The sequence below is a fragment of the Arabidopsis lyrata genome, assembly GCF_000004255.2.
Source record: "Arabidopsis lyrata subsp. lyrata unplaced genomic scaffold ARALYscaffold_8, whole genome shotgun sequence".
In the NCBI taxonomy this organism is placed as follows: domain Eukaryota; kingdom Viridiplantae; phylum Streptophyta; class Magnoliopsida; order Brassicales; family Brassicaceae; genus Arabidopsis; species Arabidopsis lyrata.
In genome coordinates, this window is record NW_003302548.1 from 20,703,244 (window position 1) to 20,724,678 (window position 21,435).

Genomic DNA, 21,435 nt, shown 5'->3' on the forward strand with positions numbered 1-21,435 from the left:
ATTATAAATCTTAATCAAATCTTCTAAAAATCTAAATTATTAAATATGGAATATCCGGTGTATGAGTTGAGTTAAATATAACCGACCCAACAAATTTTTTGTGAAGGAATTTTTAAAATGGGTCGGATATTCGATATACCCGAAAGCTTTTTTACTCACCCGTCACAAAAAGTGCTGCAATTATACTAGTATAGATTTTAGAAGAAAGTGTTGATATATTATAGTAGCTAGTAACTGAATTTTTTTTTTGTCAGTCTATATATATAATATTAGAAAGTGTTGTTTATCTTTAATGAACTAATTTAATTTGGTCTTTAATTTTTTTTTTTTCAATAGCATTTCTACGTAATATTTTATAAAAATATGATGTTAGTTTCCTTAATGTACTTCCAAAATAATAGTATGGAATATATATGCGACTTACTTAAAAGTTAAAACACAAATGAATAAAAATAAAAAAGATATTCAGATTCATTTCATAAGGTTTTTCTTTTTGTTATGAATTCCTTTTTCAAACCGTTTCACTAGTTAGACGATCGAAACTGGGCAATCTGAACCAGGGACGTAAGTAAACCCGTGTTGTTTTTTTTTTTTTGGGTCGGATAAACCCGTGTTGTTTGTATAAGCCATCTCTGGCGCTGAATCAACGTTTTCGTTTATGTTTCCATGTCATAAGAATTCAAAGTTAGGCAAATGCAAAGAAACATTCGGGGCCTTTGTTTTAAATGAAAAGAGCATATAATTATTCCAAAACTCTAAGAAAGTATATATCCTTATATAAAGCCACTAGTACTAAAGATATTAAAAAAAAAAAAAACTGATATCGTTTCATTCATCCAATCCAAGGACTTGACAAAGCAAGCAAAAGAAACCCACAATGCTAATTTTTTGGAACATAACCAAACAATTTTGGCATATGACAAATAGATCTAAAACCTACTGATTGTCTGCCATAATAAACTGGCAAGTCTGGTATATATTCTTCTCCTTCTCTAACAATCCATACCAATTTGGAGTCGAAAAATCCGTCTTCCACACAACACACAACAACTTTCTTCTCCTCGTCAACAATATAGAAGCTCATGGAATTCGAAAAAGAAGGAGAAACTAAATCTAATGTTAAGAACTTGCTCCACGACACAAATGTTGTATGAATCTCATCGGTCATCCATATTTCCACTTTTAGTGTCTGTCTACTCTGATAAAACAAGGAAAGATGTTCTTCTCTAACAACCGAGAGAGCCATAGTATCAACACGGCATGGTTGATGATGAAAGGGAGCACACAAACGTTGAAACCTTTCTGTTGAAAAATCAAAACTGAGTAGTGAGTAGTCGTCGTTGTCTCCTTTTTTAATCCACGACACCCAATAAGTATTTCCACTTAAAGACGCACACGCATGGCCATCACTTTTTAAGTAGGCCTGATCGGGAATGATCGCATCAAGATTCCTCCATGAATTAGAGGTAAACTCATAAATTTCCACGCTGTCCGGAGCCAACTTTTCGTATATACACTCAAACCTCAAGATTTTGTAGCTACGACACAATTTATTCTTGTCGTATCCGAGAGCATAGGCTCCGATGTAGTGTTTATTTTGCAGTTGTATCCATCTGGTTTGCCCAGAAAACGGATTCCAAACCACAATCATGTTCTTCTTAAAAGGGCATACCAATATGCCATCGCAGTGAAAGGCTTTAGATAAATCGACTGCTTCATTGCAATGGGGAGATATTAGGCGATGCCCATCTAAAGACACGATTATGTTTCTCCTAAGTCTATCGAGAACGGTGCTCATTGGACATACTCTAAATTCAACCAGCATGAGAGCATGATACTGTCTTGCTGTTTTATCATAGTATTGTTTGATGAATCTCGGATCTTTGAATAAAGCTTGATGGTACCATCGTTTGCAAGTAGCTCGTAATCTTCTCAGAGATGCCACCGGAACCCTATATAGTATCTCTTCTATCAAATCCTGTGGCAGATCGGACATCATCCTTGTTTCTCTCATCATCAGTTAGGGTTTTAACTAATTAAACTGTAATAAATTAAAGCTCTTATATGAAAAAATAAGTTAAAGCTATTATATTATGCATGTAAGTACGTACATTCCAATAAGAAATAAGTTAACGCTATTATAATATATGAGACATATTTTTAAGAGTAAATTTGGAAAAATACCCTCTTTTTGCTTACACTTTTGAAAATTACCTTTTTTTAATTTTCGTTTAAAAACTAAATTAAATATGTAAAATTACTAAAATTTACTTAAACTTAATAAAAATTAATCAAAATATCTATATTTTAACTAGAAAATAAATTTATTGATAAGAATTAAATATTTAATTTTTACAAAGTTTTGTATAACTAACAATTCAGAAATTTACTATCATAACTATTTCTTAAAAAATAATGCATAACAACATTCTACTGATATTAAGTCATGATTTTTGTTAAGTCATGTATTATTTTTTTTAACAATAAAGAATAACAAATTTTTTTAAAGAGAATCATTGAATTGAAGCAAAGTTTTGTGAAATGTTGAGTTGAAAATGTGTTTGGAGTGTTGGAGTCTTGGAGATTATTTTACTTTATATAACATGACAAATATTAAGTGATAGATTTTATAATATTTTTAGATATTATCTTGTTAAATTTTAATATATAAAATTGATAAAACATATTAGTGTTAAAACATATATATAACTTTAATTAAAATTATCTTGAATTTAGTTTTTTTTTTCTTTCCCTAAATTTCGAATTTAGTTTATTTATTAAAAATATAGCTTTAAATTTAAATTAATACCAAATTGTCATTTTATATATAAAAAGATTGTAGTTTTCATCAAAAATAAAAAAATGTATTTTTCAAAGTATAACTTAAAAACAGGGTGGTTTTCAAAATAACCCTATTTTTAAGGCAAGTATTTAATAGTTTTCGGATAACTACTAAAAAGATCTTTTTGGTAAATAATATTTTAATTTCCTTTTCTAAAATTAATATATATATTCCGAGATTCCTTTTTTCATGCCACCTAAATTTGACTTGTCTTATTTTATTATATATTTTCCAAAATTTTATATTTATCTTCTAAATATCTGATCGACTTAAAACTTTAACGATTTGATTTTTGTATTTCTATTTGGAGAAGATATACTTTTAAAATCATATTTAACTTTTTTTTTAATTCATTAATTACTGGTATTAATCTACTACTAGATTTTAACCCGCGGTACACCGCGGGGCTATATTTTCTTAAAAAAATCAAAATGTAATTTGTTTGATAGATTATTTTGATTGTTAATTTTAGGATTTCACCCGTGGTATACTATCTTTTATAAATATCAACCCAAACCCGTCCCATCATATTACCCGTCCTGTGAAATTAAACATCATTTAGTTATTTTTCTTTTTAATAATACTTTTATTTAAAAGCTATATAATTCAAGTCAATTTAAAAATTTCTTTTAAATGGTTCCCATAAGATATATATACATATAAATTAAATTTGTATAGAGTTGAAATAATATTAATATTACAAACTTTTTATATAATTTAAATATTATAAATATTTTTAAAAATTGCAATATATATTTTTTGTTATTGAATAAGAGGATATTATGTGTAAGAAATGTAGAAAATAAGAGTTTAATATTTTTATTATGGAGTCGCAAGAAAAATCTTTTATTTCTATACATGTTATTCGTTTATTAATAATAAAAGAAAACAAATCCTTTAAATTAGATATTAACTAAAATAAACGCACCATAATTACTTATTAAGTAACAACCAATAAATTTCACCAAAAAATAGGTAACAACCAATAAATTCTAAACGCAGTAATTAAAGAATGAGATATAAAAAAAAATATCAAATAAGATATAAGAATCTTAAAATAATTGAATATCTAAATAATTTAATTGTTAGTGTCGATTTTAATGCCTTCATTAATGTGGATTTTTTTTTTTACAGAGAAATATTTCCTAAAGATTATCACATTAATGACTCAGAAAATTAAGGAAGATATGAATTTATGATTCTCGAAATCGTGTTGGTAATATCTTTAATTAATATTTTTCAAATTTAAATAATTAATGCCAATGGCATTCATCCGTAAATACATTCCAACTCCAGGATTTATTTGCTAAAAGTCATCCAAAAATGTATATATAGATACATTTTTGCAACACTTTTTGGGATTCCTAATCGGGTCAAATTTTATTTAATTTTGACCCGGAAATCTTCAATAAGATCTTTCCTTATTTTTGACAAAATTAAAAACAAAATTAATCAATAAAATCTAAAAAATATATATTTTCTCAACTAATTACTATACCTAAACTCTTTATTTATAGCATATTCTCTACAATTTTTATAGATATAGAAATCAAATATGATTATTTAATGCTAATATAACAAATTTGAACTAATTTTCTAAAACCTCTCTACCTAATTATAACATCCATATATGATTCTCATTTCACTTTTATATGATCTTATATTTATATTATTTTGAACTATTATAAAATATATATACTTAATAAAAAAATTCGATTTTTTTCTACATATGCTATGATTCAAACTTTTTAAAACGGACATATATTACTCAATCGATGAAGAAAAAAGTATGTGTACAATCTATATTAACATTTTTGAAGAACAAATTTGCGCGTTTAATCAGGTCGTATTTTTTTTTTACTCTGACCCAGAATTGAGTCATTCAGATATTTACTTAATTTCTGCAATTATCTAAAACGGGACAATATACTACGGGTGAAAACTTAAAATTAACAAATCGAAACAAAATTATTTAGTATTTTAATATAGATTTTAAAAATATTTTTACGGGTTGGTCCAAAAACACACACTAATGTGAAAATATATATATATATATATATATATATATATATATATATATATATATATATATATATATATTATAGAAACTATTTGAAAGCAAACTTTTAAATTGACTCGAATTATATGTCTTTTAAATAAAAGTGTTATTAAAAGAAATAACAAAATGATGTTTAATTTTACGGGACAAGATTATATGGTGGGACGGGTCGGGTTTGGATTGATATTAATACGGGATAATATATCACGGGTAAATCCTGGGATTAACAAATCAAAATACAATTATACAATTTTAAGCACTAAACAAAACAAATACAACTTAAAATTTTCATTTTTAGTTACAACGCATGTGACTCGCAGTGTACAACAAAAAATATTATATACAACAAATTCATCAGTTTATAAAAAACAAAAAAAAAACAGATAATTAACCCGCAGTATACCGCGGGTCAATATCCTAGTATAAGTTGATTTCTGTATTCATATATATTATCCTTCTATTTTACCTATTTCGTATTTTCCTTATCCTTTTAAGATTAGTAATTTATTACATATTTTCTTTAATTAATTTAAAGAACCAATGATTTATTTATATACCTTTTAAAAAATAAAATTAATTGTATATATATATATATATATATATATATATATATATATATATATATCTTTGTAGATTTGGAATCTATATTAATATTTTTTAGGTACATTTAAAAACTAAACTTTTAGTATTGTAAGTTATTAAACAAAATGTCATTTGATTTAAATAATAAATTAGAAAGCACATTAAGGGTAAATATATATGAAATAGAGAAATACTTCTATTCAAACAATCCTTAGAATTGATTTTTTACTATCCATATAACCAAATTATAGCTCACTTGCTTCATAATATCATTCATCTATGACAGGGCAAGGCGATAATGTTGCTAGCTGGAAACGGTTCTTTTTTATGCATCACGCTTTTTCACAACTTCAAACTCATCAATAAGTGGTCCATCATGCTCGTGCCTCTGTTGATTCTTCAGTTATGCTTCCCCTTATTTTAGCCCTGAAGCTGGTAGTAGCACAAATAAAATCGAAGAATCAGAAGCAATAAGAGGCTTTACATCAACATACCACAACAACTAATTCTCTCTTTCTCTGTATACAAGTTTAAGTGTTTTGTGTAAAAGTGTATGAGAAAATGTACTAGTTTCATATCTCAATTCTCCCCAAAATTTCTAAGGCTCTTTCTCAAACACTCATCCTAGCTTACACTTGAAACAGAGAAATGCAAAACGAGAAGAAAACAAACTTGTAAAGTGCAACATGTTATCAGAGCTCCATATGGTTCCTCCTGGAGCCACTTCAATCAAGACAACCAAGACGGACCAAGAAGATTCAGCAAAGGTGAAGAGACCAAGAATATGGTTCAGAAACCATAAAGAAGAAGATGGTGACCAAAGAAACACCAATCAGAGTATATCAATGTCACCTTTGTATATTATCTCCTGGTTGTCTTTATGCAAATCTCCCTTGCTCGTTTTGATTTTCTTTCTTTCTCCTAATTGTATTTGGGTTTGTCAAATTTATTTAGATTTGGGTTTTGTATTCTTTTCGTTATGATGTCAACGATTTGGGCTTCGTTCAGCCCATGAAAGGAAACCCAATTACATGTTTTCTTTTCTTTCAGCAACCCAATAAGATGATGTCAAATTTTAAAAGGAAAACAATAAACGAAATTATAAATGAACCGTATAAACCAAGATTACGAATAACCGAACCGAGATTGCGTGATTTCGGCAGCTTTTTCTTTACCCAAAATTTACTGTAACCAATCGAACCGTATATTTACTCTGTTCAATTCGGCGGGATTTGGTACAAACCGAAAAACTATAAGAGAAGAACCGAATTAACCGGATGCCTAGGCTACTAAATTCCGCCGTTGGTGATACCAAGCAAAAGAGAACTGAGTTTGTTGGCTGCTCCATTTAAGCAAGTAACCGTTTCTATAATTTGGTCAACAGCAAGTAACCGTTCACTCCATCAATAGACCCATCGATTTGACTGTCGAGTATCAGCGACCTCAGCAACTCCGTAACTTCTGTCTCTGACATGCCTAGTTTCGTTGATATGAACTGAATCCCTATATTTGCATATGGCTTTATCAGGTTCAGTAACACTTGTGTTCTCACCTTCTTTAACATATCTAGATCTTCCATGTAGTAGGTTTTGATAAATGGATCATCCATGGACTACATATCAAAACCATTTTATCAGTGTTGTTTTTAGATATACGTGAGAAAACAAAACCCATACTTCACCTTTAATATTCTCTGAAACTCTGCAAAATCATTTTTTTCATAAGCTTCTATCAAAGCTTTCATTGCCAAGATCTCAGGGTTGTTTTCGTACCTGCAGTTTATTTATTAGAAGCATAGAACCAAAATGAGTTTACAATACAAATATTAGGGAAATGACGTACCGCCTTGCAGTCTCCCGGTCAAATGGATTCACTTTCGACCCCATCATATTCGCCAGAAGACCATACCTTTGCAAAGCCAAACAGAAAGAGAGCAAATAACTCCTAAGATGTTTGGACAAATCACAATACAAAAAGCAAGATACTTACTTTAGGCACTTTATACGTCTCTGGTTACGAGCTAAATTATAGTTTGCAAAAGCCGCACGGAAGTCAATGGCAGCTTCTTCCCACTGACGTTCTGCCAAGTGCATTTTTCCACCACATTCGCGTACTATACCAATGACCGTATGATCACTTGTATCGAATTTGCCGGAAAATGCCTTCTGGTACAGTTGTTGCATCTATTCAAAAGTGTTTGGTTGTGTTTTAGTCATAAAAGCCAAAAGAAGTATGCAGCGATAAAATTGCAGAATCTCAAAAATACTTGGGAGGTAAAAAACATAAAGCAGATGATCTTATTTAACCTTAAGATCTTTGTTATCATTTGTTTCAATGTAGAGCAGAAATTCATTTGCAAAAACCTCAAACACCTGACTTCCTTTGTTCTTAGCATATGTGCCATCTTCATTCTGACAATATCTATGGAGTTCCTTGAGGATCTGGCTAACAGTAAAAAACTTGTTATTGTACATACCAAGATCCTTAATTAGTAACAGGAGCTTCAATCATAAGATTTGAATAATCCAAGTTATACCTTACTAATTTGTGGGTATTTACGAAGGTCAAACAAGGTGTTGCAGAGTTTCAGATTCGTTTTGAACCAGAGTGCCTGCAGAAGAAACCAACATGTCACAAATCCAAACCACTGAGAAGAAATGGTAGGCATATATATAAAAGGAAAATAGCTAGTTTCCATACCTGAGAGCTTCCCTTACTCTCTTCGAGGGTTTGCAAGGTGGTCTGATAAAACTCTTCCAGCAGGTCAAAGTTGTCGCTAAAAGAGCTAGAGACGAAGTCTGTAATACTGGTTATGGAAGAATAAAAGTAGGGAGACTTGGTAAACTTAAGCATCTCTCTATGCACATCCTTAATTTTTTCGTGTTCACCCCGACTACAATAAATCTGCACAGTCCGCTCAAGAGCTATGAGACACCTGACGAGAAATAGGGCATGCAATGGTTTAACTAGATGAACAAAACTTCAAACAGATTATTCACACGAATGATGGTTAGAAGAATAACGAAGGCAATGCATCTCAGAAAGATATAATACAGATACATATATATATATTTTGTGTGGAAAACAAAAGAGCCTAAAGGACAAAATTAACTTGACATAAACCAGGGGAATCTAGCAGGAGATGATCATATAACTAGAGAAAAATAAGTTTCAATTTGACATGGAATGAGTCTACTTGTGTAAGAAAATCAGAAAGAAGAGCATTCTGTTCCCTAGAGCTACAACAATAAATTAATCGGGATCGCAGGAGATCGATCTTACCAGTTATCATGGTTTCGGCTCATCTTAACAACATCAGCAAACCCAGAAAGTGCAGTTTCAGGTTCAGTCTCCATTTTGCCTTTAAGAAAGAAATCTATGTATCAAGATCCGAATCGCACCAGGTGTTGAGAGAATGCAAACACAATGGAACGCAAGAGAACCTTCTGCATCCCAATACTTGTTCGCTATGCCAATTTCTTCGTCATTCATGTCCCCATCGAGGTCCTCGTATACACAGTTCTCCATATCAGTATCTACGCACGCGATTACAAAATTCGAAAAGCACATGATTAACAACAAAAACCAAACGATTTATGATGAGTAAGTCGGAGATCCAAACCCAGATTAAAAATAACAAGACCTGAAGAAGCCATAATGATCAGACGAAGAATACGAAGATTAAGCTTGTGACGGACTAAAAGCCAAGCCGCCCAAAGTTTCAGGTGGATTTCCGATTTGATTTGATTTGGTGATGTTGTATTTATCTACAATTTTTTTTTGTATTTTTCCTTTTTAGTGTTTCAGGAATATTAATAAATTAATTCTAGAGTATTTTTATGGCCTGTTGTTTCCATCTTAGCTTTCTAATTTTGTAATTGCACAAACAAAAACAAAATCAAATCTGAACCGAATCAAATTGTTTAAAACCAAACCGAACCAATACCAAGTTGGTCCCGAATGAACCGGTTTCTAATCTTTCTTAAATTGATATGTAACGAGAAAAATCTAACAACTCAACGTATTTTCCAAGACACAAAGCAAAATCTCGCGACGATTCCGTTAATTGAAGCCTCTCTCTCCGTTAACCACATCAGCTTCTTTCTTCTCCTTCATGTCCATAACCTATCAGAGTCTTAACATCATTATAGGATTCGTTTCCCATCCCAAGTACTCACTGGAAAGATCCTCTATAAAGGACTTTCTTGTCCGAATCAACCAGTGCCTGTGCAGGATAAAAAAGAGAGATGGTTTTTAATTTCAAGGCTTCGAAACGACAAGTAGATGCAACGGAAAGGAAAGGGACCTGTAGCTTGTTGTCTGTGATCAACACGACAAGTTCCTTCTCTAAGCCTGAGACACTGCTGTTGAATTCACGTGCCATGGTGTCCAAATTTAGAGATTCAAATGGTTGTGCATACTCCAATAGGGCCTTCTCACGGATCTGATCAAACAACCTCTCGACATGTTTGAAAGCGTAAATGTCCAAGAGTAGATTTGGCTTGATACTTTGAAGATAATTCAGACAGTAGGTATAGTGCCTGTAACAAACATGAAGATTCTACAAGTGAGTTGCTAATTATTAACTCAAAAGTTTGTATTAGCAAAGGTTATAAATGTTACCCTTTATGGAATTCCGTGATAATCTTCCTTATTTCTGGTGCGAACCCTAAAACTCTCCAAGCATGGTTGTTGGCTAAGACTCCTTGCTGCCACATTGTCAAATAACAGTACAATAACAGTGTTATAAATCATGTTGGAATAACAGATAGAAAAGCTATTAAAAAGAAAAATAACAGTACGTGCCTTGATTTCGGATCGATCATATGTTGCAAGCGCACAAAGACCTCCGTAAATGGCAACATCGCGAGGGAGAATGACTTCGTTGAATGTATCCCCAAGTCCACAGCTTACATCCAAGAACTGCACATGAAAAATTCAAATGGTTTTAAGTTCACATTAGGCAAATCTAAATGAAATGTGCACTTAAATGAAAGAAAAATACTTACCTCACGGGCTGCAGTTTTGTATCTCTGTAGTCCCATATTCCCTAATGCACAGGCACATGTCACTTTTGCAGCGACGATGCTTTCCATAGAACCACCGCCTCGCTCCCTAACTTTATCAACCCACTGAAGTACGTCTTCTAGTTTGCCCCTTTTAAGGCTAACTAGAATCAACTTCAAATGTGACTCAATAACCTGTGTCTCCATAGTGCAGGATTCAAGTTCTTCATGAAAAATCCTAAAAGCTTCATTGAGATCCCCGTAATCATAGTGGAGTTCTCCAAGCATGCTGAAAAGTTTTCTCCTTTCTTCCCGTCGTATTGGTTTTCCCTAAAGACAAAGACACAGAGATCTATAAATTCGACAAAAAAGACTAACAATATATTTATCCAAAATCATGTTTTCTGATAAAGAAGTTACCCAAGAAGTAACATCCAATCCTGACTCAAGATTTATCTTTCTCCGAGAAAAACGAGCATTTGCTCGTCTGAGCCACATATCATCATCATCATCATCATCATCATCATCATCATCCAATTGGTAATTCGTTCTGACCATTCTGAGAAGAGTCGCATTGTCTCCAAGCTTGATCAAACGGCAAGCTTCATTTAGAATTCCGGTTCGTTTTACACCATTGTCCAAGAGAAACAAAAGCTTTTCAATCTTCAAAAGAGGGTCGTACATAATGAAACCTGGGCAAACAGACCATGAAAATTTGAACGAAACCTAACGAAACCTCAAAAGAAACGGGAGCAGCTCTTAGAAGAAATATAACCAAGAAACTGAAGAAATTTGGGAGCTTACATTTGTCAACTGAATCACTGAAATCGCGGTTTCCTTCCATTTCTTCTTGTTTAGCTAACAGAAGATTTTATAGCTGACCAAAAGTAGAGATCTCAACCGTCGATTTCAGGAAGAAGAGAAGACAGATGCGGTGGCTGAGGCGACGGCGACGGCGACGGCGGAAGAAGAACACGAAGAGAGAATCGAAACGTACAGAGAGAAGAAGATGAAGGGTCGAGGGAAAAGAGAGAGAAGAGGTTTTGTCGATTGGGGGTTTTTCGATTTTTTTGGTTTAGGGATCCGTAACGGATCCGGATCTAAGATCCGCGACCCGGGTAAGATGTGGTTGGGTCAAGTAAATATGTGGAATGTTGATGGTTAAGATGTCTTCTAACAGATTTTGTTTTCTTTTTTTTTTGTCATCTAACAGATTTTGTTATTAAAACGAAAATGGTTTTTTATAAGAGGTTAAGAAACTTAATTACTATATCATGTTTAATATAGTATGAAAGTTTTTTCAAAATAAGATATATTGCAGTATTTAAAATTTAATTATTGAAACTTAATTACCAATAAAATTTTGTGAATAAAATACAGGATATTTTACTTTTAATGTGTGATAACTAATAAAAAACCATATACTAAATAAATATTTATAAAATTTCAGGAAACACAAAAATTATTATATATTCTCAAATTCCAAACTCCTCCTTTTTTTGCCAAACTCCTCCTATGCTATCTTTTTGACCAATATATACAATAGTTAAACATCATTCTTGTGTATTAAATATTAATGTATAGATGCATACCAAAAATAATATTACTGTATAGATTTGAAGAAAATCCTCAAAAAAATTAGAAAATATATAGTATTACTTTGAATTTCAAAATAATTTTTAGTACTTAAAAAAAGATATTATATATGCGATTTATAGTTATTATAACTTTAAAATATATTAATATTTTAGAATTTAACATATGTAGTCATATATTACGAAATTATTATATATGCTGTCTTTATAATTATTACTCCTGAAATTATCTATCTACTATCTATAAGATAAGTTGTCTTGTTACTTGCAAAAATGTAAAAACGAAGATCGTTTTATTTACTTTAACCAAATTCATATACAGTGTTTTCTATATATTTTAAAGAGGTAAATCTTAACTTTGGTTCTTAGTAATAATACTAAAAAATTACTAAGATCATCTTAAGATTTTCTTAAGAACCCATTGATAAAGATGGTCTTAGGAGTTAAGTTTCCACAGGCTCGCTTTCTTTACTCATTTCTCCCACCGCCTAATTTGGGGGGGTTTAGCTCCGGTGAGAGATACGGACGAATCCCACCGTTCTCTGCAGTCTCCAGAGTAGTACCAGAGGTCTCTTATTAGAAGGTCCCACATTGTTTGGGATTAAGATCTTTGGGTAGTATATAAAGGATGTGGCAATCCTTAACTCTTGAGCTAGCTTTTGGGTTAAGTTAGGCCACATTCCTAATATGGTATCAGAGCCAGGTTGGCCCAACAAGCAAAATTCCCACAAAAATAGTTTTCCACCTATGTGGCCCATATAAGTGGCATGTTTTGTTGTATTTCCGAGATGTTGGGCTTGGGCTGTTCCCGTTGGGCCGTTTCCCACCCACATCTCGAGGAGGCCTATTAGAAGGTCCCACATTGCTTGGGATTAAGATCTTTGGGTAGTATATAAAGGATGTGGCAATCCTTAACTCTTGAGCTAGCTTTTGGGTTAAGTTAGGCCACATTCCTAATATCTCTAACCTAGGACGAAGAAGTCCTTGTAATCGCAAAAGGTAGCTTTGGCTAGGAGGTTGGCTTCTCATGTATCGAGATTCCGTTGTTGTTTCGCTGTTTGAGAATTGATGTCCTGCATCTGAGCTTTCAAGGTTGGATACTGCACTGAGCTCAAGATCTGGAAATACCGAGCAACGACACCGTGGACATTTTGCGTTTAATCGAAGCCATTGGTCTATACATTCAACATGGAAATTATGAGCACAAGGTAAACCCCTAACCTGAACAAACAAAAGAAAAAACAGGTCATCAATGCAGAGTACAGAGACCAGCACAAGAACAAACATAAGGAGTTGAGTTACCTCGTTTCCGATATAGAACTCTTCTAAACATATAGGACACTCAGTGCAGTCGGTTGGGACAGATTTTAACCTGAACTTTGGAAGTTCTTGAATGAGTGCTTCTCTCTGTTAAACCGAAAGGATTCAAAGCTTTAGGTAATTTTATTCTTCATTATCTCATAATAAGTTTTGATAACTTGCCTGAGATGGATTCAACCTATCATACGTAGCAGCATCTTGGCCCATACTTCTCATCTCTTGTCCTGCAGCATCAAATGCCCAGTCGGGTACCCGAACCATGTCAACTAGAATCTGGACATAATGAATCATGCTAGCCAAGTCAGATCTAGCTTATAAGAAACAGAAAGTTGAGAAAAAGTATTGATAGCAAAGTCATGAGATCCTGGAAACTTACCCCAAATTCAGAAATGGGAATTCCCTGCTGGGCACGTAATAACTGTGCACGTCTTCGCATCAACCACTGCTCAAATTTGCACATGCATAAGCCAGGAAGCCTTAATTTTTAACCAACAAAAGAAATGGTAAAGATATAATCTACCTTTACAACACAAGTCCAGGCAATGCAGACGAGTACACAACAGCTGGACACCAGCCAAGTGATAAAATCCCATTTTTGAAGATCATCAAGTAACTTTGGACATGAGAAAGACTTAATAAACTCAGAGACCGGATTTGCTCAATAACCATATCATAAAACCATATAATAGTTGCTTACACAGTCTCTTGCATTTATAAACAATAATGCTCCAACTACAGTCCAAACCCACATGAACGGATACAGCAGCAAAGCTAAGATAGACATGACCACCGCTCTCCTACAGAACCAGCTTGAATCACGCTGCTGCCTTCCAAAATCCCTAACATGATTCAAAGTAAACAAGAAACAATGTGAAACCACCAACCAAGATAGAGAAATACAAGAAAATGCAAACCATGGAGCTTTAAATGAAACCTACAAGGCAAGTCCAGTAGCAAGCCAGTTGTCCACAAACATCAAAAGACCAAAGATAAACACGGTTGTGTAATCGACCTAAACAAAACAGAGACAATAAAATCCGTGACAAATAAAACAGAAGTTCAAGGAACAGAAAACAAGAAAAAATTGAAGGTGCTGGATGATAAGCAAGAGACACCTACCACAAGCCATATAGGCAGTGGTTTATAGCAAAGAAGATATTTGTTCCAATTGATAGCTAGAATGAGACTACATAGCAAAATAAACCATCAAGGAAACACAATTTCATGAGATTCTTTACATACTCTAAAACCCTAGGTCTTAGTTTGCAACTCAAATCAATGAAAGAAAAAATCTATTCTTTAGTACTTTCTTTGTCCTCTTGAGTGATTCAACATACCCAAAAAAAGAAGAATCAGTATCTATCTAGAAGTTTTAATAGACAATATAAGAAAGTGGTGGAATCATTCGAGGAATTTCGAATTTAAAGGTAAAGAAACAAAACAATAAAAAGGCATAGTAGAACTATATAATTCTCAGAATCCATCAACTAATTCTCAGGATACAAATTAAGTGCAAGTGCCAACAAGACAATCCCAACGTACCTGCAGAAAAAATCAAACTTTAGCCATAAAATCAGATATATACACCTAAGTAAAAAAAAAAGAGATTCTGCCTCTGGTTAAGATCAAACACAGACAGAGACGAGTCATTAAGAACTAACCACTTGATAACATCTCTCATCGCCATAAAAGAAACAAGAAATATCAAATAGGGAAGCTAATAGTAGTTTAGTAAACGCTCATCGCTATACAGAGAATGTAATTCGAATTTTTAGCTGATGCAGCTCCTGTGGTTTTCTTCTTGAAGTAGAAGTTGCGGGGAAGTAAATAAAAGCAACGAGAAACTTCCTTCAGGGATCAGTAAAAGAAAATTGTATGCTCATTGTTAGGTAGATATTAGTAGATTCATCTGTATCTACTAATCTCCTCTGCTTTTTGTTTTTGGTGTAATGTAAATGTCAGAATATCTGTTTTTCGTAAATAACAAATTTTTATCAATGAACTAATTGAAGTTTTTTTTAGAAACAAAATTTGCATGGACGAAAACACTACAACTTAATATGAGTTGCTTGAAAAAAAAAAATCAAGAAAGCAATTAGAAATATACGGCCTGTTACCATTATGATTGTATGTACTAATACTTACACTGAAATCTAAAATTAAGCTTCAAATAATGTTTTAATCACAATTGTATTTGAATAATAACAATAAACAGATACTGAGAATATAATAATTTTAGTCACAGTTTGGTGGGTTCTTACACTTATATACGGCAGAAGCAGGTTGCTTATACACAGGAATGCTGTTTGCATCTAACAATCTTACTTCTCCTGGTCCAAAATACAACTCTGAGTGCCTGCGAAGGTCGAGTCCTTGAATACCAGCTTGTAACACCGATAAGTTGTCTGAATCAGGTGAAACAATCACGATTGTGTCCTCTGAGTATTGAGTCTCGAGAATAGACATGAGCTGCGTCACACGCACAAATACATCTGCTACACTCTCATTGGGGGTACCGTCGCTTATAGGAGGAGGTTTTGTCTTCATCGATATTGAGTCTAATGCATAAACCTGCAAAGAAGTTGAAACTTTCATACTTCAACCCAAAGTTTTGTTTCTAAGTTTAAATGCGAAAAATGCTAAATATTACTTCTGATATGGATTCTAGCTTCTTGCCTTCGTAAGCGCCTAAACCACGAGCATCGAGGAAGCTATATTCCGGAACTATATAGCTGCGAAAACCAAGTATACATAAAACATTCAGCGTACCATCACAAAGACTAGATTCCACAGTTATAACCTCACTAAAGAGTAAGAAGACTAATGGAAGACTTTACCTGCGACTGATTCCATTGATGGCGGCGATGATTTCAGCAGCCTGATAAGCTCTCTGTGTTATGGAAGGCCAGAGCCAACAGTTTCGGTCACAAGCTCCCATTGCCTTTAGCTGTAACGCAGCTCTCAGCGTCTGCTTCTTACCTTTCTCTGATAATCCGCTATCTACCGATGTTTTGGCAACCGGGTTTGTGTTGATTATCCCTAAGCTTTCGTAATCAGATTCCCCAGCTCTCACAAGGTAATAACTTGATTCAAAATAAACAACAACCAAAAACACATTGCAACATACACATTGATGCACATTGTTGTATACTCAGAAACTCAAAATTAGGGTTTCGGAAAAGTGAGTTACCGATTAGATAGCCGGAGAGGCGGCATTTGAAAGAGGCCGCGTGCGTTGGCTGGTGCGGCGATGGAAACTGAGAGTGATGGTGTGGCAATACATACGGATAGAGTCTTGAAAAGGTCTCGGCGGGTAATACGCGGCGAGGAAAGTAAATTCAGAGGAATTTGGTAGGTTTCCGGTGATTGAGGAGGATGTGCGGTGGTGGTGACCGCCGGCGATGATGATAACATAATTCAATCGTCATCTCAAACGGTATCTCCGGTCCTCCGTGTTTTAAGGATACAAAACCACAATTGTGAATCGCACATTCCGGTTTAGCTCATTGGTTCGTTTCTATAATCGAATCGGGTAAACCGGTTAGCAAATGACAATTTTATCCCTCTTATTATTTGAAATCAGGTTGATGTTCTTAACCGGGTCAGGACCAAAAACACAAACCTAAAACAAGGAACCTCCTCTGTTTATTACTCTGTTCATAACATGAGGACAAATTTGTTTCTTTGCTTGCAGTTTCCCAAAAAAAATTGTTATAAAGTAATCTAATAAACTTCGATTAAAACTAAAATTGTAACAAATTACATAGATTCAACTTGCGAAAGTTATAATCATTCCAACAAAAAAGTGAAAACCCCTTTCTTCCTACACAAGAAAACTTCGTAACTTTGGGGTTCCACTTTTTCATTTTTTTTCTTCATAAGCTTCCACATAATAATAGTAATAAGAACTTCACCTCACTTCTGATTCTATCTTAACCTATCGATGAAGCACCGTCGACGATGAAGCTAGCTGCAATTATCAAGCCTGGCCAAGTTCGATTCCAGCATTCGAATAGCGCTTTTCGTTATCTTCATCTTCATCGTTCCAATTAGTTGTTTTATAGTAAGTTATGTATAATATAAGCTGGATTATTCCTGATAGCGATCCAAGACCATTTGGAATCTGTTTTCATGCATGGAAGATAATTAGCCCTTTTTGAGATTATATGGATTGAGTTAAAAATATGAGGGTTAAAACGAAACTTTACCAAAATATAGGGGTCGAATTTAAGACATGCATAAATGACCCAAACGACACCGTTCATGAAGTTGGCTAATGACAGGAAGAACGGCATGTATTTCACGCTCTTTGTCTTTATCACAAGTTTCTGTTCCACATTAACTAAACTCATTAATGCAAGTTCACGAGATAAAGAGAACAAATCAAAAGTTGATCATAGTAGTATCCAATTTTTTGCATTTCCGTGATTAGTTTAGAAAGTAGAAACATCATACCATGACGGTGAGAGGAGCAGCATACATGATGACGTTGAAAACAATGCACAAGATCCCAATAAGCATAGATCTCTGCTTTGTTGTATGCAAAAAATACATTGTGCAGAAGATCACCACCGCCATGAATATCACCTCGATTACCATAGCTATTGTGATCTTTCTCTGTTCATATATATCATAACTTCACATATCAAAAACTATATATCGATCTACATTTGAAGTAACAAACTAAAACAAACATCAACCGCTAAATCACTAATTATATATAAAACCTATAAAAACTATACAAATTGAATAATTTATTATGCAAATACATATTTTTATCATGCGTGTTGAAATTAGAGGTTTAAAGGCTTACGCGGACAGGGGAGGTAGCGAAGACAAAGAAGATGGTGACGTAAACGAGTTCCATGAAAAGACCAGTTCCATTAATGGTGATGACGAGGAGACTGTCGGGCTGGACGAAAGGAAGTCCGTAAAATGTCCACATCATGCAGTTTAAAACTGTAGCGACGTATGGATCTGGCTTAAACTCCGACACCGATTTCATCTTCCATATCTTCATAATCGTTGGTCTGCATAATTTCACATATAGAGATATATGTCATTGCATGCATTAGTTTAACATCATTATTCATGTAACAACTCAAAGATTTAATCATCATGTGTGCTTACATTGGAGCGCAGAACAAGCCGAAAGAAATCACGTTTCCTAAACATATAACAGAAAAAAAATCAAGAAATGAGCAAGTTTTTGTGTTGTTGATTGGATTAAACTTTTTGCATGTTTGATTAAATTTTGAGGAGGACTTACCGATGATTCCGACGATCGTCCGGGCAGTGTGGGGGTCCGTCATTTTTCTTTGTTTTAAAGAAGAATTCTTTGTCTTCTACAGATTTTTTTCTCAAAGAACTAATATATATTTATAAAAATAAAAGAAGAAGAGAAACAAAATGTTATGATGATTTCGATTCTTCTTTTCGATGATTCTTGTTTATATACTTTTTCTTTAGTACTGCCTTTCTTTTTTGTTTTTGATTTGTGATGTGAGTTTTGTTTGTTTGATGAAATAGCTTCTTTTTTTTGGTGTGGTTTCTAGGTTCTGTTTTTGGTTTTTTGGTATTTGGATTATTTTTGGTTTCTGTTTTATGAACAGAAAAAAGAAAAAAAATGGATTTTAATAGTGAGTCTGTGAATCAGCAGAAACTGGGTAGAGTAACAAACGCATGACACGTGGTTTAAAATTTGAGCCATGAAGCCGTTGACTCCGCTCGTACCCCATGCATGAGAAACACCCGGCTCTTCACTCACATAATACCTCTCTCTCTCTCTCTCTCAAACATAAATACATTTACTATTACTACATCTTTATTATTTCATCAAACTTATAACTTTGTGAAACATTAATTCGAATGAAACCAGGTTCAACTTCATAAGTTCTTTTTTGTTCTTGTTTGATTATAAGACAACGGCCACACTAATACAAATCAGTATACTACAAATTAACTTTTATAAATAATTAATCGTTATAGAAGTAGCTAGTTATTAAATTTCTCTTACGAGATGGAGAGGGGTTTGGAGAATATGGCGAATCTCGGGTGTTACGAGTGGTGGTGAGATCATCAATTAATATTCCTTTCTCATCAAGCTACGAAACTGCAAACGAATTGAATCAAGATGAAGAGAAACAGAACACACAAGCCTCAAGTTTCAATGTGAGGCGCATCGATCCAAGGCTTGCGCGCCTACCGGATTTGCTGACTCGAAGCTTGCCTACCGGAAAATACCAAATTGATCTCTCATTGTTTCGTTAATGATTTTCCTTTAATGTGGGTTAAGACTTGAGATTTTAATGTCTAAAACCTAATGGGCCATGAAATTGGGCTGCTTAGCTTATAAACTCTTTTGTATTGCCAATATATAGAAAATATCCAGAAAACAAATGTCATAAACCCCAAAAAAAAAAGTAAAAAAAATGTTATTTGTATTGCTAGTACTAGGTTTAGTATGTGTTTTTCTTCGTTCAAGATTCATAAAATAGAAAACTGACAGCATGAAGAGAGGACGCCAAGAGAAGAAGAGCTCACGATCTCCAAAACGACAACATTACAGCAAAATCTCCGACATAGAAAAGTCAAACGGTATCCATATCCCTTTCGATTTAATAACCGATATACTCTCGAGACTCCCTGTTAAGTCACTTGTGAGGTTCCAATGTGTATCGAAGCTGTGGTCATCTCGTATTACCGTCTCGATCATGACTCGGTCATTATTCTCGCCCTCTACTTATCCTACTAATGATATAACATTCATATATCCAGACAAAGACAGCAGTTATACATTAAACCGTGGGCGAAGTTGGGATTTTGAGTATCAATATATTCGAGGACTCTTCTGTGGTTGGTCAAGCTCGATCTATGAACATACCAAGAGGGAAACGATTTTATTACCGGAGGTAAAATACGATAGATGGAGCAACTCGTGTGATGGATTGTTCGGGTATGATCCAGTCGAGAAACAAGTTTTCACATTAGTGGGAGGTCCAATGAAGCAGCAAGGGAGGAACCTTGACTTACAAGGCATTTGGAATCACTCTCCAGAAGCAAGGAGTACTGGTTTATGCATCAATGAGTTTATCTATTACATAGCTTATGTAGAAAGGTTTTACAAAGCATCCGGAATTCTATGAATTAGTGAGGTTCGACGTTAGACACGAAAGATTTGATCGTATTCAGATGCCCATAACTCTGCAGATGAATATATCAGCTCAGTGAAGTGAGTTTCGATGAATTGTCTTTGGTAAACTACCAAGGGAAATTAGGATGCATACGATACACCAAAGCTAGTGCAGAGATGTGGAATATGGAAGATCATATAGAGAAACAAGAATGGTCTAAGATTATTATATTTAAGAGTTTAGAAGATAGTTATTTATTATATTCGAGAGGGGAACTAAAACCGTAAATGTGAGTTTGTTGAACCCCGATCACATTAGTACATAATAGTTTTTATAATAAATATCAAATTTTGTTTTATGAAGTGTATTCCTAAAAATATTTTTATGAAAGGAACTATCTTACAACCAGTGGCGGAGCCAGGATTTTTGTTTATAGGGGTCATATATATAATTATTTTTATTTAATTACATATTAATATTAAATAATATATTTTATCTTGATTTATGATATTTTATAGAAATATATGTCAAAACAATTTTGAGAAAAAGAACGAAAAAAAAACAAGATATCCGATGATACAAAGAAAAAGAATCAATATGTAAAAAAACTATTAGAGAATTGTAATCATTTTTTTAGGAAAAAACAAAACAAACATAGAAAGAAAATTAATGTTGAATGAAAAATTAAATATGAATGGGGTCAAAGACATAAAATTATGGCATGACATAGGGGTTAACTAGGAAATTTTGTACCAAAATATCTAAAATCATTAGATAATTTACCTTATAATTTCAAAACTTTAAAATGTTATGGTGGTCAACTGACCCCCCTCCCTCTTAATTGGCTCCGCCCCTGCTTACAACTGATTCTAGCTGAAGATTTATTTTTTCTAAGACT

The 21,435-nt window shown here is 33.5% G+C and overlaps 7 protein-coding genes across 8 annotated transcripts; 1 reads left to right on the forward strand and 6 right to left on the reverse strand.

The window, feature by feature from the left end:
- Positions 1-817: 817 nt before the first annotated feature.
- On the reverse strand, positions 818-2,145 carry LOC9302585 (putative F-box protein At3g17560). Its single transcript, XM_021015893.1, has one exon. The coding sequence runs from the start codon at positions 2,015-2,017 to the stop codon at positions 881-883; it is 1,137 nt and encodes a 378-aa protein (XP_020871552.1). The 5' UTR covers positions 2,018-2,145; the 3' UTR covers positions 818-880.
- A 4,463-nt stretch (positions 2,146-6,608) lies between these two features.
- LOC9302586 (COP9 signalosome complex subunit 2) lies at positions 6,609-9,264 on the reverse strand. Its single transcript, XM_021015080.1, has 10 exons — positions 9,127-9,264; positions 8,927-9,019; positions 8,766-8,844; positions 8,184-8,418; positions 8,020-8,094; positions 7,790-7,924; positions 7,473-7,666; positions 7,326-7,391; positions 7,165-7,255; positions 6,609-7,095 (listed from the first exon to the last, which is right to left on the reverse strand). The coding sequence occupies exons 1-10, from the start codon at positions 9,137-9,139 to the stop codon at positions 6,850-6,852; spliced, it is 1,227 nt and encodes a 408-aa protein (XP_020870739.1). The 5' UTR covers positions 9,140-9,264; the 3' UTR covers positions 6,609-6,849.
- A 112-nt stretch (positions 9,265-9,376) lies between these two features.
- LOC9302587 (COP9 signalosome complex subunit 1) lies at positions 9,377-11,763 on the reverse strand. The gene is made up of 7 exons (XM_021015089.1): positions 11,294-11,763; positions 10,910-11,181; positions 10,493-10,819; positions 10,290-10,406; positions 10,107-10,192; positions 9,790-10,024; positions 9,377-9,708 (listed from the first exon to the last, which is right to left on the reverse strand). Exons 1-7 carry the CDS (start codon positions 11,331-11,333, stop codon positions 9,658-9,660), a joined length of 1,128 nt encoding a protein of 375 aa, XP_020870748.1. The 5' UTR covers positions 11,334-11,763; the 3' UTR covers positions 9,377-9,657.
- Positions 11,764-12,557: 794 nt separating this feature from the next.
- LOC9302589 (E3 ubiquitin-protein ligase SIS3) lies at positions 12,558-14,944 on the reverse strand. The gene is made up of 9 exons (XM_021015454.1): positions 14,908-14,944; positions 14,524-14,590; positions 14,343-14,416; positions 14,102-14,243; positions 13,925-14,017; positions 13,781-13,846; positions 13,567-13,677; positions 13,387-13,491; positions 12,558-13,305 (listed from the first exon to the last, which is right to left on the reverse strand). The coding sequence occupies exons 3-9, from the start codon at positions 14,378-14,380 to the stop codon at positions 12,778-12,780; spliced, it is 1,083 nt and encodes a 360-aa protein (XP_020871113.1). The 5' UTR covers positions 14,381-14,416; positions 14,524-14,590; positions 14,908-14,944; the 3' UTR covers positions 12,558-12,777.
- On the reverse strand, positions 14,851-16,903 carry LOC9302590. Of its 2 annotated transcripts, XM_021015453.1 has the most exons (5): positions 16,595-16,903; positions 16,242-16,487; positions 16,055-16,136; positions 15,666-15,975; positions 14,851-14,946 (listed from the first exon to the last, which is right to left on the reverse strand). In XM_021015453.1, the coding sequence occupies exons 1-5, from the start codon at positions 16,816-16,818 to the stop codon at positions 14,888-14,890; spliced, it is 921 nt and encodes a 306-aa protein (XP_020871112.1). In that variant the 5' UTR covers positions 16,819-16,903; the 3' UTR covers positions 14,851-14,887. The 2 variants fall into 2 exon arrangements, with proteins under 2 accessions (XP_020871112.1, XP_002866518.1); XM_002866472.2 differs by lacking the exon at positions 14,851-14,946 and having other exon boundaries at positions 15,500-15,975; positions 16,595-16,902.
- A 212-nt stretch (positions 16,904-17,115) lies between these two features.
- On the reverse strand, positions 17,116-19,022 carry LOC9302591 (bidirectional sugar transporter SWEET5). Its single transcript, XM_021023245.1, has 6 exons — positions 18,674-19,022; positions 18,535-18,571; positions 18,218-18,434; positions 17,860-18,021; positions 17,613-17,732; positions 17,116-17,527 (listed from the first exon to the last, which is right to left on the reverse strand). Exons 1-6 carry the CDS (start codon positions 18,714-18,716, stop codon positions 17,384-17,386), a joined length of 723 nt encoding a protein of 240 aa, XP_020878904.1. The 5' UTR covers positions 18,717-19,022; the 3' UTR covers positions 17,116-17,383.
- Positions 19,023-19,283: 261 nt separating this feature from the next.
- LOC9302592 (putative F-box protein At5g62060) lies at positions 19,284-20,824 on the forward strand. Its single transcript, XM_021015820.1, is given in 4 exon segments — positions 19,284-20,063; positions 20,316-20,525; positions 20,527-20,619; positions 20,621-20,824. Coding segments are annotated over 4 exon segments (657 nt in total). The 5' UTR covers positions 19,284-19,913.
- The last annotated feature ends 611 nt before the right edge of the window (positions 20,825-21,435 follow it).

What these genes read in the sequence shown, in the direction of transcription:
- LOC9302585 (XM_021015893.1), bottom strand. Translation starts at nt 2,017, where the DNA reads ATGATGAGAGAAACAAGGATGATGTCCGATCTGCCACAGGATTTGATA.
- LOC9302586 (XM_021015080.1), bottom strand. An exon ending in ATGATAACAAAGATCTTAAG is followed by an intron (nt 7,667 to 7,789) that starts GTTAAATAAGAT and finishes ACTTTTGAATAG; the next exon opens with ATGCAACAACTGTACCAGAA. An exon ending in GACCGGGAGACTGCAAGGCG is followed by an intron (nt 7,256 to 7,325) that starts GTACGTCATTTC and finishes AATAAACTGCAG; the next exon opens with GTACGAAAACAACCCTGAGA.
- LOC9302587 (XM_021015089.1), bottom strand. Translation starts at nt 11,333, where the DNA reads ATGGAAGGAAACCGCGATTTCAGTGATTCAGTTGACAAAT. An exon ending in ACAAAACTGCAGCCCGTGAG is followed by an intron (nt 10,407 to 10,492) that starts GTAAGTATTTTT and finishes TTTCATGTGCAG; the next exon opens with TTCTTGGATGTAAGCTGTGG. An exon ending in ATGATCGATCCGAAATCAAG is followed by an intron (nt 10,193 to 10,289) that starts GCACGTACTGTT and finishes ACAATGTGGCAG; the next exon opens with CAAGGAGTCTTAGCCAACAA.
- LOC9302589 (XM_021015454.1), bottom strand. Translation starts at nt 14,380, where the DNA reads ATGTTTGTGGACAACTGGCTTGCTACTGGACTTGCCTT. An exon ending in TTATAAATGCAAGAGACTGT is followed by an intron (nt 14,018 to 14,101) that starts GTAAGCAACTAT and finishes TCATGTCCAAAG; the next exon opens with TTACTTGATGATCTTCAAAA. An exon ending in CCTGGACTTGTGTTGTAAAG is followed by an intron (nt 13,847 to 13,924) that starts GTAGATTATATC and finishes AAATTTGAGCAG; the next exon opens with TGGTTGATGCGAAGACGTGC.
- LOC9302590 (XM_021015453.1), bottom strand. Translation starts at nt 16,818, where the DNA reads ATGTTATCATCATCGCCGGCGGTCACCACCACCGCACATCCTCCTCAA. An exon ending in ATCAATGGAATCAGTCGCAG is followed by an intron (nt 16,137 to 16,241) that starts GTAAAGTCTTCC and finishes TGGTTTTCGCAG; the next exon opens with CTATATAGTTCCGGAATATA. An exon ending in AGCTAGAATCCATATCAGAA is followed by an intron (nt 15,976 to 16,054) that starts GTAATATTTAGC and finishes ACTTCTTTGCAG; the next exon opens with GTTTATGCATTAGACTCAAT.
- LOC9302591 (XM_021023245.1), bottom strand. Translation starts at nt 18,716, where the DNA reads ATGACGGACCCCCACACTGCCCGGACGATCGTCGGAATCATCG. An exon ending in GACGATCGTCGGAATCATCG is followed by an intron (nt 18,572 to 18,673) that starts GTAAGTCCTCCT and finishes TTATATGTTTAG; the next exon opens with GAAACGTGATTTCTTTCGGC. An exon ending in CTGCTCCTCTCACCGTCATG is followed by an intron (nt 17,733 to 17,859) that starts GTATGATGTTTC and finishes AATGTGGAACAG; the next exon opens with AAACTTGTGATAAAGACAAA.